The 18,037-nt window shown below is 39.8% G+C and overlaps 1 protein-coding gene across 5 annotated transcripts in view; it reads left to right on the forward strand.

Annotated features, from left to right (window-relative positions):
- Positions 1-15,815, forward strand: part of KCNQ5 (potassium voltage-gated channel subfamily Q member 5) — a 508,163-nt gene extending 492,348 nt beyond the window's left edge. For all 5 annotated transcript variants that reach the window (XM_069487726.1, XM_069487729.1, XM_069487730.1 and 2 more), the window contains 3 exons: positions 11,353-11,484; positions 13,730-13,856; positions 14,853-15,815. In XM_069487726.1, the coding sequence (XP_069343827.1) occupies positions 11,353-11,484; positions 13,730-13,856; positions 14,853-15,815 (1,222 nt within the window). The remainder of the gene's footprint in view (positions 1-11,352; positions 11,485-13,729; positions 13,857-14,852) is intronic.
- Positions 15,816-18,037: the final 2,222 nt, after the last annotated feature.

Genomic DNA, 18,037 nt, shown 5'->3' on the forward strand with positions numbered 1-18,037 from the left:
CTATCACCCCTACCAGTCTGGGTTAAACTCCCCTCTCCTGCATTCCCATATTGACCTGGGCTTTCCACCACCTTGCACTTCAAAGTGAATTATAACAGTCTGTCTACTTGTCTGTCTGCCCTACTAGACTGGAAGTGCTCTAGCAACAGGATTTATTTCATCATTGTATGCCTGGCATCCAGCACAGAGGCTGGCACACAGTAGGCATTCAATAAATATCTGGTGGGTGGGTGAATGAATGGATGGATGAATTCTTGAGTACCACTCATCAGGCATCTCTTGGGGAAGCAGTCACATAACTCAACTAGAGAGCTCCAGGCTCTGGAAAAATGAAGCTCTCAAATCCTTTCAGAGCTCACGGTCGCAGCCACCATTGTTTTGCACCGTGACTGTAGACAGGAAGAGAATGGAGACCAAGTAATTATCGCCATCGTGTAGGAGGCTCCTTCGGTTCTGCCAGCTCCTGGCAGTCCCCAGCAAAATATCGTAGGTGCTCAATGAATATTTATTGAAAGAATGAATGAATCATTCACCTTGGCACTCCCTTTCCCTTCCAAAGTAATCCTTTGAAAAATTAATGGAACTTCTTAACTACTTCTTGCATGAAACTTCAGACCTCACTTGGGGAAGGGTAGGTGGGAAGCATTTCGGTTCTGATTAGAGGCCTGACACCAAGGCACACTAACACTCTGCCAGTGGGTCTGGCATGCGTGACTTAAGCAAACCCTCATAAATCACGATAAGGCCTTTGCATGGGGGCGGGGATTGCTCCACTCCCACCACTGTGCACCACCACCCCAATCCCGCCTCCACTTCAGTGGCTCTCAACCTTGGCTGCACTTAAAATCTCTGGACCAATTTCAACAGAATTTCTGGAGATGGGACCCAGGCATCAGCATTTTTAAAAGTTCCCCGGGTGATTCCAACGAGCAGCCAAGCTTGGGAAGTACTGCTGTCTTGTCAGTCAATCATGCTGCCTCTTTAGTTCACAGTCGGCTGAGCCCTCTCCACCCTGCACACGGTTTGGCTGCTGGCCGGGCCCGTCCATCTGTTTGGTGGCGGCAGCAGTCACTGCTGCTTCTGTTTTCTCATCATTCTTATCTCTTCATATTCATATGCAATGTTTTTACCCTGATTTAGAGGACTGGAACAAGACTTTTGCAAGATTTTATAACTCATGGCAGCACAACAAATGCACCTACACTTCCTTATAAGTGCACATGTGTTTGTGTGTATATATAGATATATTCTACCCAGAGTTTAACTTTGCTTTAGCTATTTCTTCGTGCTCAGAAAATTATATGAGCAGACTTTTCAAAAGGAGGTGCGAGTTTAAGTTTGTGATGAATCTTTTCCACCCTCTAGTGGTACTACTGGGGTATGTCAGTTTTCTCGATAGGTTTATTAGATTCCTAGCCTGTTACCAACAGCATCAAAAGAGACTGACTTTGCGGGTCTTTTGTTCTTTGCTGCTGTATTGGCCCCAGTGGTGCAACTTACCCTCAGGAAGAAAGGAAGCCAGTGAGTGTGTACCTTACTCCTCAGCCTTTTGTTGATCCTCCAAAGGCCTGTCCAACAATACCAGTCAGAACAGGCCGTTCACTTAGCAGAGGTTTATCAAGTACCTACTATGTGCCGCGCACATGTAAGTAAAAAGAGCCATATCAGATTAAAGTGTCTTTTTAGTTGTTATTTTGTGTTAAAATATTAAGATCTTAATATTAAGACAATAGTAGAACATTATTGTTAAGAGCTGAACACTAGAGCCAAACTTGTTTATATCCTAATTTCATGCTTACTAGCTGTTTAACATCAGGCAAGTTACTTAACCTCTCTGTGCCTCAATTTCTTTATCTACACTAAATGGAGACAGCAATAGTACCTTTCCCATAGGGGTATACTACAAAGTGCTGCCTAGTATTATTTATTTTGTTTTATTTTTATTTCAGTATATTTAGGGGGTACAAGTGCAGTTTTGCAACATGGGTATATTGTATAGCAGTGAGGTCTAGGCTTTTAGTGTACCCATCACTCAAAAAGTGTACCTTGTACCCAAAAGGTAATTTTTCATCCCTCACTTCCTCCCACCCTCCCCCCTTTGGAGTATCCAGTGTCCATAATTCCACTCTGTATGACCATGTGTACCCAGAGTTTAGCTCTCACTTTTAAGTGAGACCATGTGGTATTTTATCTTCCATTCCTGAGTTACTTCACTTAAAATAATGGCCTCCAGTTCCATCCAAGTTGATGCAGAAGACACTATTTCATTCTTTTTTATGGTTAAGTAGTATTCCATGATGTGTGTGTGTGTGTGTGTGTGTGTGTATCTCACATTTTCTTTATCCACTTATCACTTGGTGGACACTTAGGTTGTTCCATACCTTTGTTATTGTGAATTGTGCTTCAATAAACATACAGGTGCAGCTATCTTTTTCATTTAATGCCTTCTTTTCCTTTGGATAGATACCCAGTAGTGGGATTGCTGGATCAAATGGTAGATATACTTTTAGTTCCTTGAGGATCCTCATACCACTTTCCAAAGAGGTTGTACTAATTTACAGTCTCAACAACAGTGTATAAGCATTCCCTTTTCACCACATCTGTGCCAGCATCGATTGTTTTTTGACTTTTTAATAACGTCTATTCTGACCGGGGTAAGGTGGAATCTCATTGTGGTTTTATGCCCAGTATTATTGTCAATGTAATCATTAAGTGTATTTTAAAGGTCTTAATTTTACTGTGGAACAATTTGCTCAAATACTCCTTTCTACCAGGAAATATACAGATCATATTAAACTTCTTTTGTAAGCATGTAAGAGCCTACCAAGGTCTTCTGCCCCTTCCCCAGGCCAGGTCATGAGTTTTCATTTATTTCTGCCTTCATGGCATTTCTTCATAGCTCTCCTTATCTAGACAAAGGGTCGGCTAACTACAGCCAGGGGTCAAAAGCTAACCCAAGGCTTATTTTTGTAAATAAAGTTTTATTGGAACATATCTATGCTCACTTGTTTGTTTGTTGTCCTGTGGCTGCTTTCAAGCTACAATGGCAGAGTTGAGTAGTTTCCACAGAGACCCTATGACCCATAATGTATTAAATATTTACCACTTGGCCCTTTATAGAAAATGCCTTCTGCCGCTTGTCTAGACTTTGTGCTGCTCTGGACTTATGCCCAGATATGTTTGCAGAGTCAAGACACAGAATGTTGGGGCTTAGCCTATGTGAGAACTGAGACATGAAATCAGCTCTCACTCTTCCACCTGTCAACAAAGATGCCCTAGTCCCCAGCTCTCCCCTCCTTCCCTTTATCTTGTAGTTAAGACCCTTAATATATGAAATGCAATGATCTTGGAGAGAAAAATATTTGAAAGACCTTTTGAATTCATGGTCCAACAGCTACTTTTAGACATTTCCCTCAACTTTCAGCACCCTCATACTTTTCCTGAAGTCTAGATTTATTGAATCCTGAGCTTCTTTCTTCCCAAAAATAACCAGAAAATGATCTACTCTCTCCTTCTCTTCTCAAAGACTAACTGCGTTGCTTTTTGCTCATGATGCCAGGAAATACACATTGTAAAGCAAAACTAACAGACTACAATGAGACTGGTGTATATATCTCATAACTGGGGTAGACTAAGCAGAGGGCCCCTAGAACTTGTGATAAAAGGGAAAACATTCCAGTCATTGGGAGTGGGGAACACGCATTAGCCATGGACTGATTCTCAGAGTAGAACCTTTGAGAGAATGAAGGTGGCCAGGTTAAAAGGAAGAGTGCATTCCAACTATGGGATCCCTTTTGGGAAGACAAAGATGGAGATAAGTAGAATGACTAATGTGGCCTCAGATTCACTTGTGTGCTGATGTCAGAACACACAGGGAACAGTAGAGGTCAGACCCAAAGATAACCTAAACATTCTCCTTAATGTTTACAAGGTTGCCTACCCGTGATTCACTCTGAGATGCTGCTTAGTGGAATGGTAAAAACATGGGCCTTGGCATCAGCAATAACCTGGCCTCTTACTAGTTGTGTGACCTTGGACAAGTTACTTAACCTCCTGAGCCATCACTTGACCCAAATATCAAAGATAGAAAATTCTTAAGAGTTTTAAGTTGACACAATCCAGGTAAAGTGCTGAGCATGGCACCAGCCATCCAGCAAGGCACAACTAGTGGAGACGCACTCAACATTAAGTTGAGAAGGGCAAGATCTGTTCTTGCTCAGCTTTCTTATCCCCACCATCCAGCTCTGTGTCCTGAAGATGGATACTGGGTGTCCACGTCAAGTTCACTGCATTGTACAGACAGAGGCAGTTCTAGACATCCCAGCGATGACCAGAGAAATAAGAAAATGGTGCAGGGGCAAAGGAGGACAAGACTAAATACTCAGAGATGCTTTCTCAGGCTTAGCTTAGTCTCAAGTTTTCCTCTCTCTACCTTCTGATTTTTTTTTTTTCTTTGAGACAGAGTCTCGCTCTGTTCCCCAGACTAGAGCGCTGTGGCGTCATCCTAGCTCACAGCAACCTCAAACTCCTGGGCTCAAGCAATCCTTCTGCCTCAGCCTCCCAAGTAGCTGGGACTACAGGCATGCACCACCATGCCCGGCTAATTTTTCTATATATATTTTTTAGCTACCCATATAATTTCTTTCTATTTTTTTAGTAGAGACGGAGTCTCACTCTTACTCAGGCTGGTCTTGAACTCCTGAGCTCAAACGATCCACCTGCCTCAGCCTCCTAGAGTGTTAGGATTACAGGCATGAGCCACCGTGCCCGGCCTTACCTTCTGATTTTAATCATGAAAATCATGTCCAGTCCCTGAAGAAGTTAGAGGGAGTTGAATGGAGAGAGGCAGGCTGAGATAACTGAATGATGTCAGCATCTCAAATTACCTGACGCTGAGGACCAGGGGTCTTTGCTTGCAAAGAATTGTCATATGGTGGCTGAAACACTCAGGAGTCCCCGGGTACATCCCTCACACCCAGCCCCGCTTTGAGCAAGCCTGGCACACATGAGTTTTAGAAGCACTTACAGCGGTCTCCTAGGAACAGAAAACAAATGGTGTATTCTTTTTAGACTCTAGCCACATGTTTTCATCCCTGTTTTCTTGATGGTCCTGTAACACTGTAAAATCCATTCAGCCAACATAATTATCTCAACAAGCTCTTCTTTCTCTTTTCCTTGGACAGTTTTGTTTTGCTATTAGCTCTCTTTTTACATTTGCTGCTTACTAGATTACAGTATCATATATTCCTTGACTGTCAATGTTTTTGCCTTTCTCTCTACTTCCTCATCATGATATCTTATTGTTGGTGATTTGGTTGCTTTGTGAGATCCTAATTACATTAGAAGTCTAAGGGGAAAGAATATTGTTTTCATGATTTTCAGAAGCAGTTCTATTTAAATTACTTTTCTGAACCAGACATGGTCCTGACTATTAAATGAATGAACACTTATTTTACTTTAGAAAGTTTTTGTGTTTGTAGATGACAGTCAAAAGCTTATGCTCTCTCTGATGTGTGCCTAAAGAACGTGAATCTATTCTAAGGCATTCTTTTTAAAAGATCTGTACAATAGTCTGCCTTGTCAGAGAACACAAACAACTTTGAACAACTATTAAGTAGCAAATCCTCATTCATTTCTTCAGCTAGCATTTGTTGAACCCCTAATATTTGCCAGGTGTTGTACAAAATGCTGGGTAAAAAACATAGTCCCTGACATCAGTAAATTCCAGTGGGTGAGATATGCTGCCACAGATTTAGCTACGTGATAATGCCTTTGAAAGCACAGAGAAAGACCATCTTTCCCAGTGGGGGGTGGCCAGGAAAGATTTCCTAGAGAAGTCGATGCTTGGGCTGAATCTGAAACAGTTAGCATTCTAGGTAGAGTGCAAAAAGGTAGACTCCGGAGGAATGAGCACTTAAATGACAAGAAAATCCAGATGGGCTGCAGAGCAGGCAGCATTCAGAGGAATGAATAGAGATGAGCATTTGAAGAGAGAAGGGCAGAAGCTCACTCCATCCACTACCCTCTTCTCTCTAGAATTCCCCTCCTGGTCTCCTCCGTAGAGCTTCTAGACCAACAAACCTTCCATGTTCATTAAACTTTGTGTAAAATGTTGGGATATCTAGAGTAGAAGACATAATCCCTATGTTCAAGGGCCTACACAGTCTGGTAGAGGAAGTTAGTACATATGCAAATAATTATAGTATGGTGTGCTAGGTACTAACCTAGAGGGTCATAGGCAAGTGATTAATTGTTTTGTGGAAATCAAGTGACTTTAGAGCTGAGTCTTGAAGACAGTAGGATTTCAGGAAGAGGAAATAGCATATGGAAATATTTGAAGTATATAATTGATTGACTGGTGTTTTTGTGGACCTGCAAATACTTTATTGTTGCTGGAACCTAAAGTTCCAAGGAGGAAGTGGAAGGTGACAAGGCAAGAAAGGTAGACAGAGGCCAGTTCATAAACGCCCTTATAGGATGTGCTCCTAAGGAGTTTGATGAAAAACCAGTGAAGGATTTTAGGAAGGAAATAATATGGTCTTATTTGCATTTTGAAAGCTTTATTCTCTCCGTGGCTGTAGCAGTGGAGATGGAAAGGAGGGGACAGCTTTGAGAGCTATTAAAATGTGCTTGGTCTTCCCTTAGCAAAACTAAAATGGCAGGGTCATCATTCTTTATATAGATTACTGATTTCAAAAATATTTATGCTGGCCAGGTGTGGTGGCTCACACCTGCAATCCTAGCATTTTGGGAAACCAAGGCAGAAGGATCACTTGAGCCCAGGTGTTGGTGACCAGCCTGGGCAATATAGTGAGATCCCATCTCTACAAAAAATAAAAAATTATCCAGGCATGGTGTATGTGCACCTGTGGTCCCAGCTACTCAGGAGGCTGAGGTGGGAGGATCGCTTAAGCCCAGGAGTTGAGGAGTTGAGGAATTAAGGTTGCAGTGAGCTCTGATGATGCCACTGTACTCTAGCCCAGGCAACAGAGCGAAGCTCTATCTCAAAAAAAAGAAAAAGTAAAAAAAAAACTTATGCTTTTAAACATTCCTTCCACATTTATAAAACATAGTACCTGATTTAGAATTTTTTATATCTCACTTCAAATCTCCTTAATGTTTTTGTTTTCAACCCACAACAGAGCCAGATAAGAAAATCTATTTGATCTCGATCTTAGAAAACTTAATCTATAAGTAAGAAAGTTGCATACCCTCAGTAATGCCCAGGTAAAAGCTTGGCCACCAGCTCTCCATGACCACTGAGGGCTAGAATGCAATATTATCTATCAAACGCCTTCAAAATGTACCTTCTGTTACATCAGAAGAAAGCCCTGACTTGTAGTGTTTGCTAATTTCTGCTGTGTAAATACTCATTCAATAGCTGATTTCAATCTACCAGTGTGACATCACTGAGCAAGGACTTGAGAAGGGATGTGCGATATTGTATCCTTAGACAGTATTTCCACCATATAGATACAATACACATGAATAACTCAAGAGCATAGACAGTAACATGTAGTAAAATAATGAGGAAATGGTGAGTTTTGAGTATTATCTTTTTTAATATTATTTAATTATAAATTTACATAATTTAATTTTTAATAACAGCTATGTTTAACAACCAGTAAAATTCCTAAAACCTGAACAGTCAGCTCCTGGGAGTCAGTACCAGCCTGCTCCCACCACCATTGTACATAACCCTCTTTTCCAAATAATTAGAATGACATTTATTAATCCAATGTTCACTGTTTAATTCTGGTACATAAAGTGGAAAAATCTGTAAGTAAAGCACTGGAGAGAAAGCAAAAACACTTGAACGGTGGTATGATGTGTAAAAATAAATGGTAAGCCTATTAAGAATTTTAAAATCTACTCTATTTAGCACACCTATCATTATATGGCTATACTGAAATAACATAAAAGATGATCGGTTTCCTTTTTAATATTGATCAAAATTATAAATATTGATCAAAATTGTAAACTGTGGGTTTTAATTTGGCTAGCTCATAAGTAGTAAATATGTAAATTAAAATGAAATTATTTAAAGCCTGCATAAAATATGACCACATGAGGGCTAGAGTAGAATATTATCTATCAAATGCCTTCAAAATGTACCTTCTGTTAAAACATCTCTGAAAGGAAGAGAGAAAAGCAACAAGCAACTTTGAAGTGAATTATCAGAGAGAGCTCACATGACATGCTCCCAAGAAACAAGGTAAGGTCCCCATTACTGCAAAAAAGATAATTCAGTTTGGAGGTATGTGGGTCCGCCTCTGGGCAGACATGCCACTGGCCACAAACGCCTGAGAACTGATGCCATGGAAAAACCAGGAGGTGGAGTTCGAGACCAGCCTGAGCAAGAGCGAGACTCAGTCTCTACTAAAAAATAGAAAGAAATCAACTGGACAGTTAAAAACATATAGAAAAAATTAGCCAGGCATGGTGGCGCATGCCTGTAGTCCCAGCTACTCGGGAGGCTGAGACAGGAGGATCCCTTGAGCCCAAGAGTTTGAGGTTGCTGTGAGCTAGGCTGACTCCACGGCACTCTAGCCCGGGCAACAGACTGAGACTCTGTCTCAAAAAAAAAAGAAAGAAAGAAAAACCAGGAGGTGATGTCTGGGTGAGAATCAGACAGATCTGAGTGGGATCCTGGCTTTTCTTCATACCATTGGCTTGTTTGGGGGTAAATCACTTAAATTCTTTGAAGCTCAGTTTCCCAAAAAGTAAAAAGGAGAAAAGAAAATCTTATCAAGAACTGTAGAAAATAAGACATATACTGGCCGGGCGCGGTGGCTCACGCCTGTAATCCTAGCACTCTGGGAGGCCGAGATGGGCGGATCGTTTGAGCTCAGAAGTTCGAGACCAGCCTGAGCAAGAGCGAGACCCCCATCTCTACTAAAAATCAGAAAGAAATTATATAGACAGCTAAAAATATATATAGAAAAAATTAGCCGGGCATGGTGGCGCATGCCTGTAGTCCCAGCTACTCGGGAGGCTGAGACAGGAGGATCCCTTGAGCCCAGGAGTTTGAGGTTGCTGTGAGCTAGGCTGACGCCACGGCACTCACTCTAGCCTGGGCAACAGAGTGAGACTCTGTCTCAAAAAAAAAAAAAAAAAAAGAAAAGAAAAAAAAGACATATACTGGGAGGCTGAGGTGGGAGGATTGCTTGAGGTCAGGGGGTTGAGACCAGCCTGAGCAAGAGCAAGACCTCATCTCTACTAAAAATAGAAGAAATAAGCCAGACACGATGGTGCCGCCTGTGGTCCCAGCTACTCAGGAGGCTGAGGCAGGAACCTAGAAGTTGGAGGTTGCAGTGAGCTGTGATGATGCTGATGACGCCACTGCACCTCTACCCCAGGTAACAGAGCAAGACTGGGGGTAGAGGGAGGAAGGGAGGAAAGGGAGGGGAGGGGAGGGAAGGGAAAGAGAGAGAAGGAAAGAAAGAAAGAAAAGAAAACAGGAAAGAAAGAAGAGAGAGAGAGAAATAAGAAGAGAGAAAATGAAAGAAAAAGAAAGAAAAGAAAGAAAGAAAGAAAAAGAAAAAGAAAAGATATATAAAGTACTTCCCATAACAAGTGATGACTGATGTTATTCAAAACACAAACAACCACGACAACCACCAAAAAACCACCTAGGGATGTATGAAGATGATTTTCCTTTATTCCTGACCGCCCAGGCATCATTAACTACTTTGAAAATAGCAAAGAAGGATTCTGGGCTGTTGGCTTAGCTCTTCTGGTTTTATTCTTAATATGACCCAGATTAGAGGATCTCTTCTCTAACTTTCTTGCCTTCCTCCACTTACTCAATATTTCTTACTGAGTGTCAAGAACTGAGCTAAGGTCTGAATACAATGTTGAAGAAGAAGAATAGTAATGGTAACAGTCATAGTAGACGTGGTAGTAGCAATCTCTGACTTGTATTAAGCACTAACTGTGGAATAAAAGACTCTCATCTCTGCCTTTACCTAATTGACAGTCTGGTGTGGGGAAACATATTTACATAATAATTACTCAGGCTCAGAAACTTCACAGGTTACTTATTTCACTATTTTTCTTGGTTTTTCGATATAGTAGTCCAATCCCCTATGAAACCTAAATGCTGGTAAACAAATTTGGAACCAAAGCTAAATACTGACAGGTTAAATTAAAATACAGATTTTCTTTACTTTCTGCTGAATGATTTTGCTTAAATGTCTTTAAGGGGGAAAAAATCTATCCTGAATAAAGAAGGGGTTGATAAAGAAAATGTGGCAGCAAGATGGGATAAGAATATTATGGATAAATGATGCAGGAATAATTAGGATATAATTAATTTGAAGTTAGTAACACAATTACAAGGATTTGGGCTTCTTAACTTATAAAACAATTTGGATTCCTTGAAATCAGCTATTACTTAGGATAGGTAATAAGTATTTTCTTTGTAAACTCTACATTTGTTCCTAATCTATCCACTTTCCACCAAGGGACAATAAATGTTGGTTCTTAGAGCCTAGTTGATTGATTCCTAGCCTGGGATCTATGAGTGTGATAATGAGAGTCTGTGAGCCATTTAATAGTTGAAAAACACTAACAGATTTAACATTTACCTGCTATAAGGCTGCTAATTTGAATGTTAAGTTTCTTTGTTTTCATCAGGAATTTTATCAAGTTATTGAAGGATTAATCTTAGGCAGATTAGCTATTGATGACATCATGGAATTTATTGATGAAATATTGTTTTAAAATATGGGGTCCATGTTGGAGGAGGCATTGTAATAAGAAATCTCTGGTTCCAAAAAGCTTAGGCACCCAAGCCTAGTGAATAAAAGTGTTATGTTCAAAACAAAAGGAACTAGGCTAGCTAATCCAGCAGTATTCTGCAGAAATAATTTATGAAGAAAATTCACAAATTTTCACATTAGCGTGCATTTCTCTAGAGAGAATAAGAGAATTTTGCAAACACATTTGCACCTCAAAAATGCATGTATTAATAGTTACCTAAAAGACCATTTTAACAACCTTTATATTTTTTAAGGGATGCTATCACTAGTGTCATGTCTTGGATTTCTGGGGATCACATGGAAAGGTTAGAATTGCTTTTTGACTTTGACTATAATTTAGGATTTCAATGGACATTAAAAAGGCATAACACTTAGTATTCAGTTTATTTTTTAGTGTGTTTTTCTACTCTTAAGGTATGCCTCACATGAGATGTTCTTAAATTATCTGTGTAATCTCAAGCTTTTATATTATATTTCTGCAAAAGCCTTAAATAATTTGATGTATGACTTTTCAGCTTCTTATATTTACTAGTAAACTATTTGGTAACTTCTTTTATTAATATTAATATGTAATATGTTGCTTATACAGAATTATGAAATTTCATGTTGCAAAACGGAAGTTTAAGGAAACATTACGCCCATATGATGTAAAAGACGTCATCGAACAATATTCTGCTGGTCATCTGGACATGTTGTGTAGAATTAAAAGCCTTCAAACACGGTAAGCAATGAAAATGTTATTCACTGTAAAGGAATCGGCATAGAAACTATCTAGGGGAAACTTCTCTTTAGGAGAGAAAACCTCTGAATTCTGTATTTCTAATTCATTTTTAGTGGGCAACTGGATGTTGGCTTTTAACATCGAGTAAATCAGGAATTAAAAGCATCGAACTGTCTCCATTTCCTCATCTATAAAAATGAGGAGAATGTTAGTTCTTACCACACAGAGTTGTCATGAGCATTGAATGAGTTAATAGATGTGACTTATAACATGTTAAGAGACCTGGAACCAAGTGCCGAATAAATGTTAATGGTTGTTGCTGATGTTTAAATTATTGCTGCTGCTGCTGCTGCTGCTGCTGCTGCTGCTATTGTTTTTGTTATTATCTAAACCCTAACCATCTTTGAGAAATCAGTTAATCTTTCTCCTTCATAAAGCTTTACCCAACCATCCAGCGCATAAAGACAGACCTTTCTCTTTTCTGACCACCTACAGCACTTAGAGTCTACCACAGAGCATAAGGACACTCAGAATCTTGGTGTGCTGGGCCAGAGCTGAGACACAGTCTTTATATTATTCCCCGGTTGTATGTTCTTCTTGCTCTCGGCTAAGACTAGGGCTAGGCCCTCTCCTTCATTTGTGTCCTGCACAGTGCTGGACACAAATAAGGTGCTGTCCTTCCAACAGCACCTTATTGAGTGGTTTTAAAAATGAATTCAGCCAGGTGTGGCAGCGCACCCCTGCAATCCCAGCTACTCAGGATGCTGAGGCAGGAGGATCGCTTGAGCCCAGGAGTTCAAGCTGTGATCTCACCACTGCACTCCAGCCTGGGCAACAGTGAGGTCTCATCTCTTAAAAAAGAAAAATGAGTTTAATATGTTAATTCCAACTGCATATGGTTGATTGTGTTATCTTGAAGCCAAAATATTTAGTCCATTCCATTTTTTGATTCTTGCTTCATTATCAGCACAAATTAGCATTGTGATTGAAAGTTCCTAAAAAGCAAGGACTGAGTTTTAACATTTTTTGTATCCCTACAACAAACACACTTGCTCCAGTGTGAGGCATATCCGAAGCCCTTTGTAAAAACACCTATTCATCACTTATAGAGGTCACAATTTGTTCATTCATTAAGCAGATAATTACTGAGCACATTGTGTGTGCCAGGAACTGTGGACATCCAGAGATTAATGAAATGATGACCCACTCCTTGTAGAGCTGCTGTCCCCAACCCCTGGGCCCAGGGACCGGTATCTATTAGCACAGCAAGAGGCAAGCAGTGGGCCAGCGAGGCTTCATCTCTATTTACAGCCGCACTCCATCACTCGCATCACTGCTTGAGCTCCGCCTCCCCCTCCCCCACTCTGTGGAAAAATCGTTTTCCATGAAACCAGTCCCTGGTGCCAAAAAGGTTGGGGACTCTTGTTGTAGAGCTTGGAACTTAATAGATTAGATGCCATGGCAGAAAGTAGACACTATGTTTCTGTGCAGACAAAGTAAACAGTAAAGTTGAGTCAATACCCCTAAGAATTCAATTCTGGAACACACACCAGGAAAAAAAAAAAGTAATTCTCATTTAGGCTGATCAAGTTTTTGGAAATTGCTGTAGCTCATCCTGTGGTCATGTTACAATCTCTATGTAGGGGCCATGGTCTTCCAAATATTTTAATAGAAGTATCTAAAACGACAACTCAAAGTTCTTAAGGGAAAAAACTAACTATGGCTCCCAGGTTTTTATGAAGTTGGAACTGTTACAGAATTTATAGAACTAATCTTGAGTTTCTAGCTCATGTATATTCCTCAACTCAAATTCCAAAAGGAAAAGACCATAGCTTTCTTATCTGCTTATCTTCCACATATTAGATTTACAATAAATGCTCATTGAATAATCTGTTGTATTAATTCAAAATAATCATAATTTCGATTTTGTCATATTTTGAAGTGGTTGAATTCAGGAACTACCTGATCTCAGGTAGAAACAAATTACTTTGTAGTGTAGAACAGTTTTTTCTCTAGAAGATTCCCTCATAAGTGGTTTCATCTTGACCAGAATAATGACAAAATTAATGCCATGTGTCTTCTCATGTTACCAAAATAAGCACATCAACTGGAACAAGTTCATCCTTATTTCATCTTCCTTAAATTGAAGACAATTGTATTTAATTTTTTTTCAAAACACTTCATTCTGGCCTAGGGGAAACTCCATCTTCAGCACTCGTAATCAGATCTCCTCTTTCTCTGACAGTGTTGATCAAATTCTTGGAAAAGGGCAAATCACAACAGATAAGAAGAGCCGAGAGAAAATAATGGCAGAACATGAGACCACAGATGACCTCAGTATGCTCGGCCGGGTGGTCAAGGTTGAAAAACAGGTACAACACAACTACATTGGTTAACGTTTTAGCCAGAATTTTTCAAATCAAAATTGATTATAGGTAATTAGATGTATTATAGTGATTAATGTATCTTATTAATAAAAGGAATAAAATCAAGAAAGAATGAATGAAATTAAACTTTCTTCTCACAGTTCTGGAGGCTGGGAAAATAAATAAATAAATATATAAATAAATTTTCTTTGTGCATAGACAGTGTTCTCTAACACACCGTTGGATTTCCATATAAGGAATAGAAAATTTCATCTCATCTATTAATACTTAACTGGAAGCAGCTATAGATTTTCAATAGTAAAATAACAAAGATCTATTTTTCATTTGTATTTTGGTTATTTTCATTGTCTCTCTTTTGGTCACTCTTTTTAAAAATAAAACAAAACCTTATTATAATTATGATGACACATTGAACGTTTGTTAACCCTGAGGCTGTATCATCACATACAAAGACAATTTCCCAAAAGTCAAATTGTTCCCCCAATTTAATTATCAATATTTCAAATATTAGTTCTGAAGCATATTGTACCTTTATTTTTAAATTCAGAATCTCCTAGATTGATACTCAAGGTCTTGATTTCATGATAGAATAAATTCCTTACTAGACTTCAGTAGAATTTCAGAATGTCTTCATAGAAGGGCTCAGGAAAGGCAATCTGATTGGAATGGGGAGCCTTGAGGTTGCATTTTTATAGTGCTTATATGATTTTTGAGAACATCAATTGTTCATTTTAAAAGAAACGGGAGGGAGAGGTGCCAATGCAGATTATATAGAAGCTAAAGCCTCTCTCTACCCCTAAATCCTTCTCTGGCCCCACCACTGATAAGTACATTCACTAAGGGTCAAGACTGCATTGTACTTTAGACTCAATATTTATTTAAGTATATTGGCACACCCTGATTTCACTTCTTAATTCTAGAAGTGAAGTTTATTCTTAATAACAGGTTATGTTCATGTGTACCCATTTTTCTCACTTCTAGGTACAGTCCATCGAGTCCAAGCTGGACTGCCTACTCGACATCTATCAACAGGTCCTCCGGAAGGGCTCTGCCTCCGCCCTCACTTTGGCTTCATTCCAGATCCCACCTTTTGAATGTGAACAGACATCTGACTATCAAAGCCCTGTGGATAGCAAAGACCTGTCCAGTTCCGCACAAAACAGTGGCTGCTTATCCAGATCGGCTAGTGCCAACATCTCGAGAGGCCTGCAGTTCATTCTGACACCAAATGAGTTCAGTGCTCAGACTTTCTATGCGCTTAGCCCTACTATGCATAGTCAAGCAACACAGGTGCCAATGAGTCAAAGCGATGGCTCTGCAGTGGTGGCCACCAACAACATTGCAAACCAAATAACCACGGCACCCAAGCCAGCAGCCCCAACAACTTTACAGATCCCACCTCCTCTCCCAGCCATCAAGCATCTGCCTAGGCCAGAGACCCTGCACCCAAACCCCACAGGCTTACAGGAAAGCATTTCTGACGTCACCACCTGCCTTGTTGCCTCCAAGGAAAACGTTCAGGTTGCACAGTCAAATCTGACCAAGGACCGTTCTCTGAGGAAAAGCTTTGACATGGGAGGAGAAACTTTGTTGTCTGTCCGCCCCATGGTGCCGAAGGACTTGGGCAAATCTTTGTCTGTACAAAACCTGATCAGGTCAACTGAGGAGCTGAATATACAGCTTTCAGGGAGTGAGTCGAGTGGCTCCAGAGGCAGCCAAGATTTTTACCCCAAGTGGAGGGAATCCAAATTGTTCATAACTGATGAAGAGGTGGGTCCCGAAGAGACAGAGACAGACACTTTCGATGCCGCGCCGCAGCCTGCCAGGGAAGCTGCTTTTGCGTCAGACTCTCTAAGGACTGGAAGATCACCGTCATCTCAGAGCATTTGTAAGGCAGGAGAAAGTACAGATGCCCTCGGCTTGCCTCATGTCAAACTGAAATAAGTTCTTTGTCTTCTTTCCAGGCATAGCAGTTCCTTTAGCCATACATATCATTGCATGAACTACTTTGAAAGCCCTTCTAAAAAGTTGAAATTGCAAGAATCAGGAAGAATATGAAAGGCAGTTTATAAGCCCGTAATCTTTTAATTGCATGAAAATGCATGTTTAGGGATGGCTGAAATTCCAAGGTACATCGACATTAACCCATTCACTTAGTAATGTACCTTGAGTTAAAAAGCCTGAGAAACCAAACACAGCTAATGCTATGGGGTGTATGAATATGTCAAGATTAGGTCATTTAGGAGATTTGATGCTGTAATTTCAAAATTTTGGGAGTAAACACCTTCAAATTTCAAGCATTTCTGCTTTGTGACTAAATACAAAATACATTTTCAAAATTAGGCCATAATGTATATTTAAACACAATGGCTATCAACAGCTGCTAACAAGGTATCAAGTAAAGCAGAATTTGGGAATAATAGAAATGGCTGCTTATTTCAAGATATATTTGCCAACCCATTCCTATTCAGTCATATTATTATTAATGTAATTTGAATGTCAATTTATGTGCTTTTGGTGATTTAGCGCTGTGGCAAGCAATTTTGCACATCATTTTCATGTTGTTCTTTATGACAAGAATGTTCTTCAATTAGAAAATGTGCAAATAATGAAATTCAGGGCCAGTGGGGCAAATAGACTATTTGACATATTTGGCTTTATGGAAACATATTCCCTGATGGCAGAATCAACTGGATAAGTGGTCAACTTCTACACATGCTTGTGAAATACTGATTGGTAGGACAGCCACTGTGATTGGGCTGGTCTCTCTGCAATGGCAGCAACCCCAGGCTTGCCATTACTGCCCACATGAAGGGCAAGTGTGAGAAGCTATTCTCATTTGGCTGACATATTGGTAGGACCCTGGGGATGGGACATTTGAGTGGGACTGAGATAGGAAAGGCTTGAAAAGAATCCAGCAACAACACCAGGAAGTAGGCAAAGTTAAAGAAAATGACTTCCCCCTCAAAGAGCAATGAGAGGGAAAGAAGCAAACCAAAATAAAAGAAATAGATTTTTTAGAAAATGAGTATTGCTAGGGAATTCAACTACCTAAACATCCCTTATTCTTATATATAAACAGAGAATTTTGCAAGGTATTTATTTTTTAATATGCCCTGAATGTCTTTTGCTATTATGTGTACATTTTGCATATGAAAGGCTAAAACTAAAGTTCTTTTCCTTTTTATACTATAGTGAACATTTTCTATTCTCCCCAAGAATGTTGTTCCAAATCTGAAATAACTGGTTCAGTTTCCTGATATATACATTTACAATCAGACGCCAGATAACACTGACAGGGTCTACAAATAAAAACACTTAATAATATAACATGGCAGCAGAAAGACAAAGGGAAACGAAATGAAAAATGTATTTATCAGAAAGCAAGCATTGCTGACTGCTTGTTAGAAACCAGTTTAGCTATCTCAGACCATCAGAACTTCAGCCTAAGTAACAGCATTCAAGAGGCAAGGAGTCAAGAGATAGCATTCTAATTCAGTTAAACCCTAGCCACAGAAGGACTCAAGAAAGGAAGAGTTTTTTTTTTTGGCAGACATTAGTGCTGCCTCCAGAAATACTTCTCCAGCAGCTAGGCAGAATGAACAGGGATATCGAGTGGCTGTGTGAAGGAAAGAGGCCCTGAACTCCACCAATCCTCCCCAACTCTCTCCCCAACAGGCTTTCTCCATCACTGACTCTCCCCTGCTTTTCTTTTTTATTAATTGCTTATTGATTTCCTGCTTCTGTATTTCACCAGGCCTTAACCAGCCTCCATCCCCAAGTAAACCAATTCACTCTACCTTCTCAATCTTTTAAAATCTTCGTCCCTTTTGATAAACACTGAGATTTTAAAAGCTTTCTCTTCTCACCCCACTTGGATTCTAACACACTCCCCTGGAGTGTATCATTCAGAACCTTCTTGGCTGCTGGAGACACACAGAAGATGGAGTCCAAATTTTACACTCCAGTTAAACAGATGTTGTCAATCTTTTAAAGCAATTATTTTTATTTTACAAATATAGAATGTTAGTAAGTTATTAAATGCAATTTTTCATCTACCCATGTCTCCACTCAACCTGTAGTTGTGATACACTCTCCCAAGGATGTTGCACACATGAATACAAACACACACACACACACACACACACCCCTCCACTGACCTAAAG

Source organism: Eulemur rufifrons, chromosome 15, assembly GCF_041146395.1.
Source record: "Eulemur rufifrons isolate Redbay chromosome 15, OSU_ERuf_1, whole genome shotgun sequence".
Taxonomy (NCBI): Eukaryota; Metazoa; Chordata; class Mammalia; order Primates; family Lemuridae; genus Eulemur; species Eulemur rufifrons.